This window comes from Coffea arabica, chromosome 6c, assembly GCF_036785885.1.
Source record: "Coffea arabica cultivar ET-39 chromosome 6c, Coffea Arabica ET-39 HiFi, whole genome shotgun sequence".
NCBI classification, from domain to species: Eukaryota; Viridiplantae; Streptophyta; class Magnoliopsida; order Gentianales; family Rubiaceae; genus Coffea; species Coffea arabica.
In genome coordinates, this window is record NC_092320.1 from 18126436 (window position 1) to 18143242 (window position 16807).

The 16807-nt window shown below is 36.7% G+C and overlaps 2 protein-coding genes across 2 annotated transcripts; one reads left to right on the forward strand and one right to left on the reverse strand.

Moving 5' to 3' along the window:
* Nucleotides 1–3967: 3967 nt before the first annotated feature.
* On the reverse strand, nt 3968–6283 carry LOC140008653 (uncharacterized). Its single transcript, XM_072053491.1, has one exon. The coding sequence runs from the start codon at nt 6281–6283 to the stop codon at nt 3968–3970; it is 2316 nt and encodes a 771-aa protein (XP_071909592.1).
* Nucleotides 6284–10755: 4472 nt separating this feature from the next.
* Nucleotides 10756–16176, forward strand: LOC113692174 (eukaryotic translation initiation factor 3 subunit E). The gene is made up of 8 exons (XM_027210546.2): nt 10756–11119; nt 11848–12002; nt 12578–12805; nt 12899–13020; nt 14196–14415; nt 14876–15018; nt 15597–15734; nt 15863–16176. The coding sequence occupies exons 1-8, from the start codon at nt 10912–10914 to the stop codon at nt 15963–15965; spliced, it is 1317 nt and encodes a 438-aa protein (XP_027066347.1). The 5' UTR covers nt 10756–10911; the 3' UTR covers nt 15966–16176.
* Nucleotides 16177–16807: the final 631 nt, after the last annotated feature.

Here is a 16807-nt window from a genome sequence, read left to right on the forward strand (position 1 = left end):
TGACCTTACTATTATTGGTCTCCGAATTTTTTTAAATGTATCAAACCTATTGCATTTATATTTTTTCAAAAAATAATTTTAAAAATACAAAAATTGCACCAAAAATTGCAACGAAAATTGTAATCAATTACAAAAATTTCAAGATTATCATATTTGTTTATGTTATCCTTCCTACTCTTTGAAAAGACGAAAATAATCTTCATCTACCTTAAGATTATCGACTTGCGAAACATATTTTTTAGATGCTATTAATATAAAGATTGACTTCTTAGATTATGTTTGACAAGGGAAAAATAACGAAAGAAAAAAATGTGGGAAGCTTTATAGAGAAAATTGAAGAAAATATTAGATGAGAAAGAGAAATGGAGGACGTATTTATATTCATCCTGACACATATCCAGCCTAAGTGGCAAAAAAGGATCACAAAGACAATAAGTTTTAAAATTAAGTGGCAAAAAAGGATCACAAAGGTAATAAGTTTTAAAATTAAGTTACTTTGAATATATATTCTAGAAGAAGAGTTATTTTGGCAAGGAAAAATCGCCAATTTAGTCCCTAAACTTTTTTTTCTGTCAATTTAGTCCCTATACATTATTTATAGCCAATTTAATCTCTAAACTTATATTTCGATTCCAATTAAGGAGTTTAGCGGCGGCGCCACCGCATAATTTCCATCGGCTTCCCAATCTAGCAACCCAGAAGGGGTATTTTAGGGACTTTGATATTTTTCTTTGACTTTCATCTTATTTTTATCCTTGCACGGTTAACTTTACTACTCTCACCAGCCATCACAAATCTTCTCAATTTGTCTTCTCAAACAGAACACTGATTCTCAATCCCCTGTATCATCTTCATCATCATCTTTTAAAATCCCATGTTCCCCATATTCGAGGAACAGAACCCATAGTCCGCGGAAATAAAGAAAATAAAGAAGCAAAATCGAAAAATCAGCACACATGTAAAAGGGAGGAGTTTTGAAGTGGTGCAAACTGTAAAGATATACCGCACACCTTAGCTTTGGAAGTGATCTTCACAGCTATTGTGATACGAATGCGCGGATCTAGACGAACAATCAAGTTGAAAAGGCGGCACGTATGACCCCTCTAAACCCCGAGTTGATGAACTAAGAAGAATCTCAACCCAACAACTAACGATCTAGTGAACCAACGGTTTGGATAGAAGAACGCCACAATCAAGGTGTATACTTGATTGATAAGTTCAACTTGAATAACTCAAGAAAACTCTCAAGTATTCAAGCAAAGCTCTCTTGGAAGAGAAAAGTGAATAAACTCACAAAAATCATGTAATTTCTGAATCCCTTAACAAGGAGGAAGTATGGCTATTTATAGCCTTTACAAGCATTAACCCTAATCCCAAAATTGACTAAACTAACCCTACCAATTAATGACAAGGATTCGGCCAGCCCTAAGTTCATAATGGGCTGACTTTAACTAATATTTAACTATATAAAAAGATAAATAATACAACTAACTTAACTCTTCCTTAAGCGTGACCGCTAGGTGAGGCACGCCTAACTAGCAATAGGCGCTGGAGGGTCTTCTACTTGGAGCAATGTGTAAAGTTTTGAATCTTCATTCTCCAAGCCTTCAATAATCTTTAAATCATCTCCAATGCGGCCTTGGATTGTACTCACAAGGGCTTGTAAAGATTTACACATCTTCTTGGCACGAGCTCTTGTGACTGGTCCACTTGGTACTTGAATGACTTGTGCAACTTGTGTTTGACCAGCCTTGAGCCCCTCATCAATCCCCTCCTCTTGAAGGCGATTTGTCCCCAAATCAAGCTCGTCATCTGCATGAAAAGGACTCAAGTCAGCCACATTGAATGTAGCATGTACTTCATACTCACCAGGAAGGTCAAGTGTGTAGGCATTGTCATTGATGCGCTCCACAACTTGAAATGGGTCATCACCCCGTAGAAGTAGTTTGTTGCGCCTTTGGTGTGGAAAACGCTCCTTTCTCATGTGTATCCAAACCCAATCACCTGGTTCAAACACCATCTTGCGAGGTCCCTTGTTGGCACTTTGAATGTATTGAAGGGTACGTTTCTCAATATTAGCCCTTGCTTTGGTATGCAAATCCCGCACGAACTCAGCCTTTTTCTTACCATCTAGGTTAACTCTCTCAGAAATAGGTAAAGGAGACAAGTCCAAAGGTATGAGAGGGTTAAATCCATAAACAATTTCAAAAGGTGAAAATTGAGTAGAAGTATACACAGTGCGATTATATGCAAATTCAACATGAGGCAAGCAATCTTCCCAAGATGTAATGTTCTTTTTAATAATTGCTCGCAACAATGTAGATAAAGTCCGATTAACCACTTCAGTTTGTCCATCAGTTTGTGGGTGACTAGAAGTAGAAAAAAGCAATTTAGTCCCTAGTTTACACCACAAAATTTTCCAAAAGTAGCTAAGGAACCTTACATCCCTATCAGAAACAATGGTACGAGGTACCCCATGTAAACGCACTATGTTTCTAAAGAATAAATCAGCCACATGTTTAGCATCATCAGTTTTATGGCAAGGAATGAAGTGAGCCATCTTTGAGAAACGATCAACTACCACATAAATGGAATCATGCCCTTGTCTAGTTCTGGGCAATCCAAGTACAAAGTCCATAGACAAATCCACCCAAGGTTCATGTGGAATGGGTAAAGGAGTGTAGAGTCCATAAGGATGTACCTTTGATTTTGCTTGGTGACAAGTTACACACCTTTGTGTATGCCTCTCGACATCCCTCCTCATGCGAGACCAGTAGAAATGTTCTTGGAGAATTGACAAGGTCTTGGCCACTCCAAAATGTCCCATGAGACCTCCACCATAAGCCTCTCTAACCAACAAAAGTCGCATGGAGCACATTGGAATACATAGTTTACCTTTGTAGTACAAGAACCCCTGCGACATAGAATAATGCTCACGAGTAACTCGTGGCAAGGTTGTGAAAATTTCACCACAGTCTAGGTCAGCCGCATATAAATCCTTAATGAATTCAAAGCCAAGCAACTTAGTGTCTAATGTAGTGATTAGTGTATACCTTCTAGAAAGTGCATCAGCCACTACATTAGTCTTTCCAACCTTATATTTGATGACAAAAGCAAAACTATCAATGAAAGCTACCCACCTCGCATGCCTTTTGCTTAATTTGGTTTGTGATTTGATGTGTTTGAGCGATTCATGATCAGTGTGGAGTATGAATTCCCGAGGTCTGAGGTAGTGTTGCCAAGTTTGGAGAGCTCGCACCAAGGCCATCAACTCCTTGTCATAAATTGAGTAGTTCAACGAAGCACCATTCAACTTCTCACTAAAGTAGGCCACTGGTTTCCCCTCTTGAAGTAGCACAGCTCCAATACCTACCCCAGAAACATCACACTCTACTTCAAAAGCCTTGTCAAAATTAGGTAAACTTAACACAGGTGCATGTGTGAGCTTGTGTTTAAGTAATTGGAAAGACTTAGCTTGTTCTTCTTCCCATTGGAACGGCACATTTTTCTTGATAATGGCTGTAAGTGGGGCAGCAATGGTGCTGAAATCCTTGACAAAGCGTCTATAGAATCTTGCCAAACCGTGAAAACTCCTTACTTCACTTACACTGGTTGGAATTGGCCACTCATTTATGGCCTTCACATTTTCTTGGTCAACTCGTATTCCCTGTTCACTCACAACATAACCTAGGAAGACAAGTTGGTTAGTGCAAAAAGTACACTTCTTAAGGTTAGCATAGAGGCTTGACTTTCGAAGTGCATCTAAGACCATTCGTACATGCACAACATGCTCTTCTGCACTCTTACTATAGATCAAAATGTCATCAAAGTAGACTACCACAAATTGACCAATAAAAGAACGCAAAACATGGTTCATTAACCTCATGAAGGTACTAGGTGCATTAGTTAAGTCAAAAGGCATGACCAACCACTCATACAGACCATGTTTTGTTTTAAATGCTGTTTTTCACTCATCCCTTTCTTTCATGCGTATTTGGTGATAATCACTTTTCAAGTCAATTTTAGTAAATATAATAGCACCATATAACTCATCAAGCATGTCATCTAATCGAGGGATGAGATGGCGATACTTTACCGTTATGGCATTTATGGCTCTGCAATCGGTGCACATCCTCCATCCTCCATCTTTCTTTGGCACAAGTAGGACAGGTACAGCACAAGGACTTAGACTCTCTTGAATCCAGCCCTTACTAAGCAAGTCCTCTACTTGCCTTTGTTGCTCCTTAGTTTCCTCCGGATTAGTCCTATATGGTGTCTTATTTGGAAGGAAAGAGCCAGGAAAGAAATCAATTTGATGTTCAATTCCCCTCAAAGGTGGTAACCCATTAGGTATATCCTCAGGAAATACATCTTGGTACTCCTGTAAAAGGTTAGCAATAGCACTAGGCAAGGAAGCACCAAGTTCATTAGTGAGCAAAGACTCCTTACAAAACAAGATAAGCAAAATCTGGTTAGAGTGCAAAGCCTTTCTCACATCTCTAGTTCTAGCAAGCATGATGGATTTTCTCCCCTTTTTCCCTTCAATGGCCGAATGTGAAGTGTCAATTTTATGAGAAGATGGTTCGGCCATTTTGCTCTTTGTATCATGCAAATTTTTCTTTTTATTGTCACAATGCATGTCATATTCCTTTTGCAACCCAATTTGGTCCTCATGCACTTGTTGAGGTGTAAGAGGTGCAAGTGTGATCTTTTTAGTATTATGTACAAAGGAATACTTATCCAAGAATCCATCAAAAATGACCATTTTATCAAATTGCCATGGCCGACCCAAAATAATATGAGTAGCTTGCATAGGCACAACATCACATAAAACATCATCTTTATATCTACCAATGGCAAAATTAATTAAAACTTGCTTATGAACACGTACCTCACCACTATTATTCAACCATTGTAGTTTGTAAGGTCGGGGGTGATCACTTGTGGGCAAATTCAATCGTTCCACCATGAGTGCACTAGCAACATTGGTACAGCTCCCTGGGTCAATTACCAAGCTACAGAGCTTGTCCATCACATGGCACCTTGAGTAAAATATGTTCTCTCGTTGAAGGTCATCTCTACCAACTTGAGTAGTTAGAGCTCGCCTTGCAACCATACCAACTTTACCATGAGCTGGTACCTCCTCAAATTCCTCATCTTCCTCAACCAAGGGAGGCATGTCCTCACACTCATCCTCCTCATCCGTTTGTACTTCCCCATTTGGTAGCATAAGCATAACCCTTTGATTTGGGCATTGGGAAGCAATATGTCCAAATCCTTGACACTTAAAGCACTTAGTATCTCGGTTTCGAACTTTGCTTACCTCATGAGGAGGCCTACCATCGCCCCTTGAGGGTGGTTTTGAGGAAGCTGCATTCGGCCTTAGTGATTCCTTGGTTGTCCCACCTTGTTTGGTCAAAGGGAATGCGCTAGAGGGGCTGGCCTCCCTCTTGAAGGGTTGGTTTCCCCAATTTCCAGCTTGAAAGTTGGAATTTTGTCGAATTGGACCCCTCCTCTTGAGTTTCCTTTCAATCTTAATAGCTTTGTCTAGCATATCATGGAGGTCCACATAATGGTGCATCTCCACTTGATCCGCTATTTCAGGCCTCAATCCACTTAAAAATCGTGCCATAGTAGCTTCCCGGTCCTCGACAATGTCAGCCCTTAACATGGCTATCTCCATCTCCTTATAGTAGTCCTCCACGCTTTTGGTTCCTTGTGTCAAATTTTGAAGTTTGAGGTACAAGTCACGGTGGTAGTGACTAGGAACAAAGCGTTTTTTCATGACACCCTTCAATTCGGTCCATGTAGTGATAGGGTATTCACCACTTCGCCTTCTACTAGTAGTGATTTGATCCCACCACACGATGGCGTAGTCGGTGAATTGCATGACTGCAAGTCTCATTTGCTGCTCCTCGGTGTAATCATTGCAATCAAAGATCAACTCCACTCGTTTCTCCCATTCCAAATAGACATCGGGGTCGGATTTGCCTTGGAAAGTAGGCAATTGCATTTTAACGCCTTTGATTGGATCCACACCAGCTTTGCGGTGTTTATTCCTCCATGTCCTCGACCCATACTCCTCCTCGGAGTTGGAACTTTCATAGTCACGGGTTGGTGCTTTGTGTCTCCGGGACTTCGAATTGGTTTGGGAGTGCTCGAGACTATCCATCCTCTCATGCAATGGTTCTAATTCCTGTTTCATTATCTTGAGCAATTTTTCAGTCATAACTTCCATCACAAGTTTAATATCAAAAGGAGTAGTTTCCGTCCCTTCGGACATGTTGAGGTATTCCTGTAAAAATAGGGTTAGTGAAAATAACACCTCACTCACTCCCGTAGTATATCACTCACACTCGTGTTTCACTCAAGTGTATTAAAACACTCTAATGATCTCACCAATCACTTCTCAAGTCACTAGATTGCTTTTCTTGAAGAAATCAGAATTCTCTTGAAGAAATTCAATCAAACTTGAACCAAATTACACCCAAGTGTGGCGGATGAAAGACACAAAAGGAAATGTATAATATGCTGGGAAAAGAAAAAAAAATACCCTAAGCTGTCCGCCCAAGAAAAAGAAAAAAAACCAAGAAAAAGGAAAGTTTGGTTTGTGACTAGTAGCTAATTTTAGGAGTTAACTACCAAGTGGAATCCAAAACTGATTAGGACTCTTGGGACTTGTAAACCACGTTTTTATTGGCTGGAAATACTATAAAATAAGCACCAAGGATCGGCTGGGCAGTTGGCACAAACCACAATCAAGAAACAAAAGCAAGAGGTGGCTACAAAGTAGGAAACCTTATCTTATCTTCCCACCTTTTATGGCTATTTAATAGCAAGGTTTCTTGGTTGTTTTGGGGTGTTAATGGCCGCTGATTTTCTGGTATTTCGTGGACAAAGAGAGGCGGCCAATAGTTCAAGGTTGAAGGCAACAAGGTTTGTTCTTTCAACCCAAGCTCGGCTAGGCTACCCAAGCAAATTATTTTCTTGTTCTTGAAATCCGATTTGTGTTTTCTTTTCTTTTTTCTTTCTTGCGTTGTTTTTTTTTGTTTTGTTTTTGGCAAGATGGATCTTTCTTTCTTTTTTCAATTCGGATCCTACACACAAGAAACAAGATTTTTGTGTCAAATTTGAGCAAGGACAGCCGCAAGTTCGAGACAAGAACTTTGGGTTTGTTTTGAAGGTTCAAGATTTGGAAAGGTTGCGAACAAGATTTTCAAGAACCCTTGTTTTCCCACCCAAGAACTTCAAGATTCAATCCCCACAATATCAAGGAAGCTAGGTTTTATCAAGACACAACCAGAAAATAGGTTTTTCCCTCTCTTTTTCGGATGAACAGTGTTTTCGGGTGAATAGTACCCGATGAACAGTACCTTTTTTTTTTTTTTTTGGATGACTCTATATGAATTCAAGACTTCAAGATACAAGACACAAGACCCACGAAATCAAGACACACGATGGATGAATTGCGGACAATAACCAACACGAAAATTCATGACAAACAACGAAAACAAGGATAAACAACAAGAACACAAGACAAAACCCTAGCCGCTTATGGAATTCCTATACGACCAGAATTTAACACTATAAGAAACGAAAAAAAAATATATTTTTTTTTAAGGAAAACTTACAAGATGCAATGGGATATACTTGATGTCGTCGACTAGCTCTGATACCAACTGATACGAATGCGCGGATCTAGACGAACAATCAAGTTGAAAAGGCGGCACGTATGACCCCTCTAAACCCCGAGTTGATGAACTAAGAAGAATCTCAACCCAACAACTAACGATCTAGTGAACCAACGGTCTGGATAAAAGAACGCCACAATCAAGGTGTATACTTGATTGATAAGTTCAACTTGAATAACTCAAGAAAACTCTCAAGTATTCAAGCAAAGCTCTCTTGGAAGAGAAAAGTGAATAAACTCACAAAAATCATGTAATTTCTGAATCCCTTAACAAGGAGGAAGTATGGCTATTTATAGCCTTTACAAGCATTAACCCTAATCCCAAAATTGACTAAACTAACCCTACCAATTAATGACAAGGATTCGGCCAGCCCTAAGTTCATAATGGGCTGACTTTAACTAATATTTAACTATATAAAAAGATAAATAATACAACTAACTTAACTCTTCCTTAAGCGTGACCGCTAGGTGAGGCACGCCTAACTAGCAATAGGCGCTGGAGGGTCTTCTACTTGGAGCAATGTGTAAAGTTTTGAATCTTCATTCTCCAAGCCTTCAATAATCTTTAAATCATCTCCAATGCGGCCTTGGATTGTACTCACAAGGGCTTGTAAAGATTCACGCATCTTCTTGGCACGAGCTCTTGTGACTGGATCACTTGGTACTTGAATGACTTGTGCAACTTGTGTTTGACCAGCCTTGAGCCCCTCATCATCCTGCCTGATTCTTTAGCTCTCATTTTTTTCCTTTGGCCCAACATGTATGTCCAAAATGTCCACGCCCCACTTCTTTTCCCAGTTCATATTTGGCAATGAAATTCTTTTCCCACTTCTTTTCCTTCACTGTCTGCTGCTCCACCGTCGTCATGCTCAGGTATCGGCCACTCATTCGGCTTTGCCGGCACCCCTTGTTGCTTTAAAATCGCGGACATAATGGGTTTTGCCAGCGAAGGAAGGGGGAATGGCCACCTAAACTTCCTCCCTGGAGCTTCCTCCCTGGAGTTCTCGCCTGCGACGGAGAAGGCCGAACACCTACAAGGTAAGGACTCTGCCATGGGCTGGCGGCGAAGGAATGAGCTGGCGTGCTCTTATTGGAGTGACCGTTGGCCGATGGTGGGCCCGGAGATACTGCTGGCCTTGGGCTTCCGGCGATGATCTGCTGTAGCCGAGTTACCAGCGGAAGTGGCAGTGACGGAGGGGTGACCATCGAAGAAGGCGATGGGATCGTCGACCTTGTGGACTGAGACTGAAACACTTTTGGTGCAGCAATGCCCCATTAACGGCTACAATTCCGACGACGATCGGTACAAAGTCCACTCCTCCATCGGTCAACTGAAAATGTTAGATGCTGACGCCGGCCAAAAATAACATGGAGAAATTTATGCTCGTTTAGAGCATTTTATATTGGAGCATTTTCCACCTGGCTGGAAGACCAGCAGCTATTTTACCGGTCAGCTTAGCACAAACTGGCCCGATTCACAATAATAGGAAAATAGAATGTGGAAGTCCTTAAAGTACCCCTTCTGGGTTGCTAGATTGGGAAGCCGATGGAAATTATGCGGTGGTGCCGCTGCTAAGCTCCTTGATTGGAACCGAAATATAAGTTTAGGAATTAAATTGGCTATAAATAATGTATAGGGACTAAATTGACGGAAAAAAAAGTTTAGCGACTAAATTGGCGATTTTCCCTTTATTAATATTATGTATAAATGTAAAATTAATATTATGTATATTAATATAAATGTATAAATGTATTATATTATATATAATACATAATATAAATGTATATTTAAATGTATAAGTGTATATTATTAAAAATGTATAAATTAAAAATGAATATTATATAAATGTATAAATTAATATATTATAAATATGTTTTAATATTATGTTGAAATGTAATAATATAATTAATATAAATGTATACATGTATTAATATTATGTATAAATGTAAAATTAATATTATGCATATTAATATAAATGTATAAATGTATTATATTATATATAATACATAATATAAATGTATATTTAAATGTATAAGTGTATATTATTAAAAATGTATAAATTATAAATGAATATTATATAAATGTATAAATTAATATATTATAAATATGTTTTAATATTATGTTGAAATGTAATAATATAATTAATATAAATGTATACATGTATTAATATTATGTATAAATGTAAAATTATTATTATGTATATTAATATAAATGTATAAATGTATTATAAATGTATTATAAATGTATTATATTATATATAATATATAATATAAATGTATATTATAAATATACATAAATATTTATATATTATGTATAAATGTACATTTATATAAATGTATAATATATTATATATTATATTATATATAATTTATATAACATATAATATTTATGTAAATATATTATAAATATATAAACATATATTTTAAATAAAATAAAATATTTATGATATGTATGTATAAATATATAATATTAGAACTGTATAATATATATAATATACATTAATATTAATATAATTTTTATATAATATACATAATTGAAATATACATATTAATATATATTATAAAACAAAATTGCATAAATATATTTATAAATTTATATATAATAAATGTATTTATACAAATATATAATGTTTATTTCAATTGACATAATATATATAATATTATATATAATTGAAATAAATATATTTATATTAATATAATATATATATAATATACATAATTGAATATACATATTAAAATACATAATTGCAATATACATATTAAAATATATAATTAAAATATATTAAAATATAATTGAAATATACATATTAAAATACATAATTAAAATATACAAATTGAAATATACTTATTAAAATATACAAATTAAATATGCATAATTGAAATATATTTGGAGTTGTTTTTGATATATTGTTTGGATATGGTGTTTTTGAAGTTGTTTTTGAAATACATATTTACTGTAACATTTAGAATGTGAAAAACAGTTTTTCAAAAACAGGCTCAAAAACACCAATCCAAACGGACCCTTCAGAACCCTAAAAACACAGGAATGAGATAGAATAAATATCGTCACTCAATTGGAGCAAGTTTCCTTCTTCTCTCTCAAAGCTAAGAACAAAGAGCCCAGAAGAAGAAGAAGGAGCAAGAAGAAGAGGAAAGCTCAGAGGCTTCTTCTGTATTATTGTTATTTTCTTATTAATTAAGTTTCGAGAAAAAGAAGCGGGATGGCGAACTACGACTTGACGCCCAGAATCGCTCCCAATCTGGACAGGCATTTGGTTTTTCCATTGCTTGAGTTCTTGCAAGAGAGGCAGCTTTACCCTGATCAAGATATCTTGAGGGCTAAGCTAGAGCTGCTTAACCAGACCAATATGGTTGATTATGCCATGGATATTCACAGGGCCTTTTACCATACAGAAGATGTACCCCAAGGTATACATTTAAATGGTCTAAATTTCTAATTTTTTTGGGGTTATATGATGTGGGTTTTGTGTTTTTTATGTGGGTGAGGATTTAATTATTTTTAATTCAATTGGGATTTTGGATTTTGGGTTTATTGTGTTTAGGTAAAAAATTGCCTCTTTGCTCTGTATTTTAGTGACTTTTGGTGTGCATTTTGATTTGTCCTAGTTTGAAATTCAGGCTTCTTGTTCGGAAGAATTATACGGTTGTGAGGAGCTAAAGATGCAATGCTAGGTGGGCTAGGCTGCTTTGACAATTTCGATTTTTTCCTAAGACATTGGTTGGGTAGGTGTATAGGGAGGGGGTAGTATGGTATGAGAACCAGGGAAGCTTTGGTTTTTTAAGGATTTTTTCTGGGATTTGACATAAATATAGAGGAAAAATAATACTTCTGAAGAAAGGGTGGCTGCCACTATCACGGGCTCTCTTGCTTCCCATTTGTTTTCAGTGGTTTCAAGGTCCTTTTACTGTACTTGACGTAATCAGTAATTGGGATTTTTTTTTTGGGATTTGCCTGCTGTTGGATATCATATTTTGCCTTTTTATATTCTATATCTGGTTTTGTGAGGGGGCTGCAGTTGCGTGCATGTGTATACGATTAATAGAGTTCATGGTTGGAATTTATTGGTCATCAGTGCATACTCTTTAATGCTTGTTTGAGATTGCTTTTTTGGTGAATAAACTTTTGGTGTTTTCAGATATGGTGGACAGGAGAGCTGAGGTTGTCGCTAGATTGAAAGCATTGGAGGAGGGAGCATCTCCTTTGGTTAGTTTTTTGCAGAATGAAAACGCATATCAGGAGTTAAGGGCTGAAAAGCAGTATAATCTCCAGATGCTCAATGAACGGTACCAGGTATTTTTGTTTTTCAGATGATTTTGATCCTCTTCTCTACATTCTGTAGCTGGTACCGTGTACAGAAGTGTAATTAGCGTTATAATATTTGGAATGCAATTACTTGGTTTGGAAATCAAAGGTGAACAAACAGAGGAAAAAGAGCAATTCTGGGACACATGCTGAAGATGATTTCGTTTCTGACTGATAGGATGAGTATATAGCATGGAATGTCTTTTTTGACTGATATGTACATTTGATATAATTTTCAATGATCATTCATTATAATGGACTGCTTGCTTTTATGGTCAATCATCAATGAATCAAAAATATCACTGACTTCTGGAGATAAAAGCATAAGCAGATAATTTGTGGCTGTGAATGTCTTTTCCTTCTCTTTATTTCTCTGTGCGTGCGTGTGGGTGTGGGCAGCTGGGTCAGTGCATTTTAATGAGATTTATATTCGCCTAACAAGTGGCTTTTTCAAAAAGTAGATTTATATTTCCTACTTTTCCATTTGCCTTTTTATCTTAATGTGAAGAAGTTTATTTATTACCATCCCTAATAATCAATGTTGTTGGCACATTGTCCTACAGATTGGTCCAGAACAAATAGAGGCATTGTATCAGTATGCCAAGTTTCAGTTTGAATGTGGAAACTACTCTGGTGCTGCTGATTATCTGTATCTGTACAGGACGTTGTGCACAAACAGTGAAAGAAGCCTTAGTGCATTATGGGGGAAGTTAGCAGCTGAAATCCTCATGCAGAATTGGGACATTGCACTTGACGAACTTAACCGTGTGAAGGAAATCATTGACTCAAAGGTATAGATTGTTGATTTCAAAGCATTATTTGTACATGTTGGTTGATTTGACTAGTAGTTATTTGATTATAGATGTGGCTATTTTATCATGCAGAGTTTCTCATCTCCTTTGAATCAAGTTCAGAACAGAATATGGCTAATGCACTGGAGTCTGTTCATCTTCTTTAACCATGACAATGGGAGAACTCAGATCATTGACCTATTTAATCAGGACAAGTATGACAGATTTAGCTTTTGTTGCTTTTATTTACTAGTATTGCAATATGAGCTAAATTTTTGTGTTTTAGCTACATGTCTATGTTTTCTATTTCTTTTTTAATTGAGTTGTCAAGCTGATAAGTGTGAAATTTACATCATTGAATTTTATGTGTGGCTTATAGAAGTATATGGCTGTTGCTCGACTGGTCAATCTATTGGCAAGGACAGACCTGATAAAGTTTTATAGTTTCAACATTTACGAAGACGGACCTGATATGTATACATATCTATATGGGCCGTTGTACAGGAAAACTTTTTTTTTTTTAATATGTATACAAACAAGAGTCACCACAGGCACACAGATTAATTTTTTTTGGGAGGGGTTTGCTTTTGTCCTTGCTGTCACTAAAGACTTTCTTGAATAATGTCAGCCATCTTTTTTTTTCGTACCTGGATTTTTAGGGTATTTGCATTCCTCATATAATAATTAAATGTCTCAGTATCTTTTGATGTCCCAACTGAACTTTTTAATTTTCCTCCTCTTTTGTATCTTATTGCATGTCATGGGCTTAGGAATTCCTTTTAAGCGGATTAGGTATCCATCAAAGGGCCTTTCTATTAGTCCACTGCAGCTCCATTAAAATGATAGATTATCAAATATGCTGAAGCCTGTTGTTTTGAGGATTTCTTTTTGATGGGCCTATGGAAAAGAAATATTTGTGTCTCGACTCATGACAATTGTATATCGTAATAGGCAAATCCAAAACATCTCAAGGTTTGGCCTCGTTAATCTTATTTAAAAAAAAAAAAAAAAGAGGAAGAAGAAAGAAAAGGGAAAAGGTCATCCTGTGTTTCATGATCATGTATGAGATGATGTCTAAATATATTTTAAAATTGATAGCTTTACTGTCTTGTCAAAAATAAAACATGCAAGTTAATCCTTGCTTTTTTGGTTAACTCTGACTAGCATGGACAAAAGCATGCTGGTTACCTCCTTGAGTAATATTTGGTGTTAGAATAGCTGGTTAATTTCATAGTTTTAACTACAATGGGGTAACTAATGGACATCGACTTTCAGAGAAGTCTTTTGGTTTTTATCCTTGAGTAAATTGGTGCTGAAAGTTCTTATTTCCTTGTACTTTAACTTGTGTTCTCGTCGAGCGGTTCATTGATCATGAAGCATTCTCTTTCAGGTACTTAAATGCCATCCAAACAAGTGCTCCCCATCTTTTACGTTATCTGGCTACTGCATTTGTTGTTAACAAAAGGAGAAGACCTCAATTCAAAGATTTTATAAAGGTTATTCAGCAAGAACAGTATTCATATGAGGATCCCATTACAGAGTTTTTGGCATGTGTATACGTCAAATATGACTTTGATGCAGCTCAACAAAAGATGAGAGAGTGTGAAGAAGTAAGTATTGCATACACCATGTGGTATCCTGTTATTGTCGGTCGTCTTAAGTTTGTTTCCTATTATTAATATGGTTTATCAAATACTTGTCTGTCATTGTGCTTTTAAGGGAATGTTTGCACAAGTATATCAACTACTTGTTTTATGTTTATATTTTCAGGCTTTAGGCCATTTAGGGTTGTTACCTATTATCGGTGGTTGATTTATCAGTTGTCTTTGTTTTTTGACTTGGCATGACTGGTGCTAACTCATTCCAGGAAAAGACAAAACACAATGTGGATATGTTTTCTAATGGGCAACTTTTATTTTCAATATCTCCCGGAAGTTGATCTTTAAACTAATTTAATGATCTCTTTTACATTTGTAATGTTGTCAAGTTGCAGTTCAACATCAAGAATGTGTATATCAGTTACCCAGCTACTCTTAATATGCTTTTCACAGACGTAGATGCTACATGCAGGTTATTCTAAATGATCCATTCCTTGGTAAACGGGCTGAGGAAGGCAACTTTGCGTCAGTTCCACTGAGAGATGAGTTTCTTGAAAATGCACGGCTTTTTATCTTTGAGACCTACTGCCGTATTCATCAGCGGATTGACATGGGGTATGTGTATGATTTTGATTGTTGTTCTCACTTGATTAATAGAGTTCATGACCCCTAAGTTGGTTCTTTCCCATGCTCCATGCTTCCCTATCTTGTGTCTATCTCCATGACTGTCGTCTTACTATGAAGATATGAATGTTTGCACTGTATACTTAGATAATTAGAGTAGTGACGTTTTTGTGTAGCGTATATATATGCTTGCAATGCGTTTTGCTTTCTTCTTTATACTTGTTTTGGTTGGTGGTCGTAGCCATTGGGACTTCACAGATGATTTACTTAGGAAGAAAACTTTAGAACTTTGACTTTTCACCTTCAATTCGGAAGTCAACATTGTCCTCCTATTGTGGTTGTTACAATAACCGAAAGAGGAGAGGGTTTCCACCTATAATGTTTTATTTTGAGACTCTTGTGCAGTTGATGTGTGCTTTGAACGAGAGTTTTGAACCTTGGAGTGTTCTGAAAAGAAATCTCATGATCAGTTGCTTTTCGAGTTGCATCTGTTTGTTTTAATCTCTGATGGATTCTGAATCATCTTCTTTTTTTTTTTTCTTCCAATTTTCATATGTTAATTGTGGCAGAGTACTTGCTGAGAAGCTAAATTTGAACTATGAGGAAGCGGAGAGATGGATAGTGAATCTTATTAGAACCTCGAAACTTGATGCCAAGATTGATTCCAAGACAGGAACCGTTCTGATGGAACCAAACCAGCCTAATGTGTAAGTTCTGCTAGATAAGACTAGCATTCTGATGCTAATATTTTTTCTGCTTTCAACCGATTTTTATCATCTCCTTTTTAAGTTTTCATGACCTTGTCTTATCACCTCATTATTTTGCCTCCTTGCAGGTATGAGCAGCTCATTGACCATACCAAAGCTCTTTCCGGGCGTACTTACAAGTTAGTCAGTCAACTTTTGGAACACGCTCAAACACAGCAGGCAGCTCGCTGAGCCTTGTCTAAATTTCTGATACATTTGAGTTCATTCTTGTTAGCTGCTGAGTTTTGGATCTTGTTGAAATGCTTAATGTATCCAATGTCTTTTCTTTCCTTAAAAGGCAGTTGGAAGTTCGTAAACCCTGTGTAGCTGCTTCCGGTTATTAGTCACAACTACTCGCAATATACATCCTTAATTAAAATTGTTACAACTGGAATTTTTCAAATTTGATGTTGGTACCACTCAATCAATTAATGTCTAAAGTCCTCGTGTTCCCCTAGCAATATTTTCTCTTCAGAATAGGCCAGTTGATCAATGGCCATAAGGGTTGCCCTGGTGTGGGATCTCCAGGCAGTGACAATCATAGACTCTGGTCTATATTTTGATTTGTGGGTTGTTCAGTCTTCAACTATAGCATTCTTTCATTCGGTGACAATCTAAAGATGATAACACCCATATTACCTAGTTATGAAACATTGAAGTGCCCAAGATTCAGGTTCAATTTTTAAGAGACATTTGCTGGTGATGTGAGAATTTTTGTTTGACTTTCGATCAAGCCTTTTCCTTCAGGCCCTCTCAGTTTTAGAATCAGAGTTACTTCTCCAGTTGACAGTTTAGTGTAATTATTGTATAATTTTTATAACTTTTGGAGCAAACTCGTACAATTTTAGTATAGTTGTGAATATTAGTCATATGAGTTGACAAAATTTTGCGTTCAGACTAAAATTATACCATTTTTTTTTTTACTAAATATTATGTAATGATTCCGCAACCCTTAGCTTGACCTGGAAATGGAAATCCACCACTCCATCACCCCAAATCTTCAAGAATTACGTTAGCAAGCTGGTTGCTGCCTG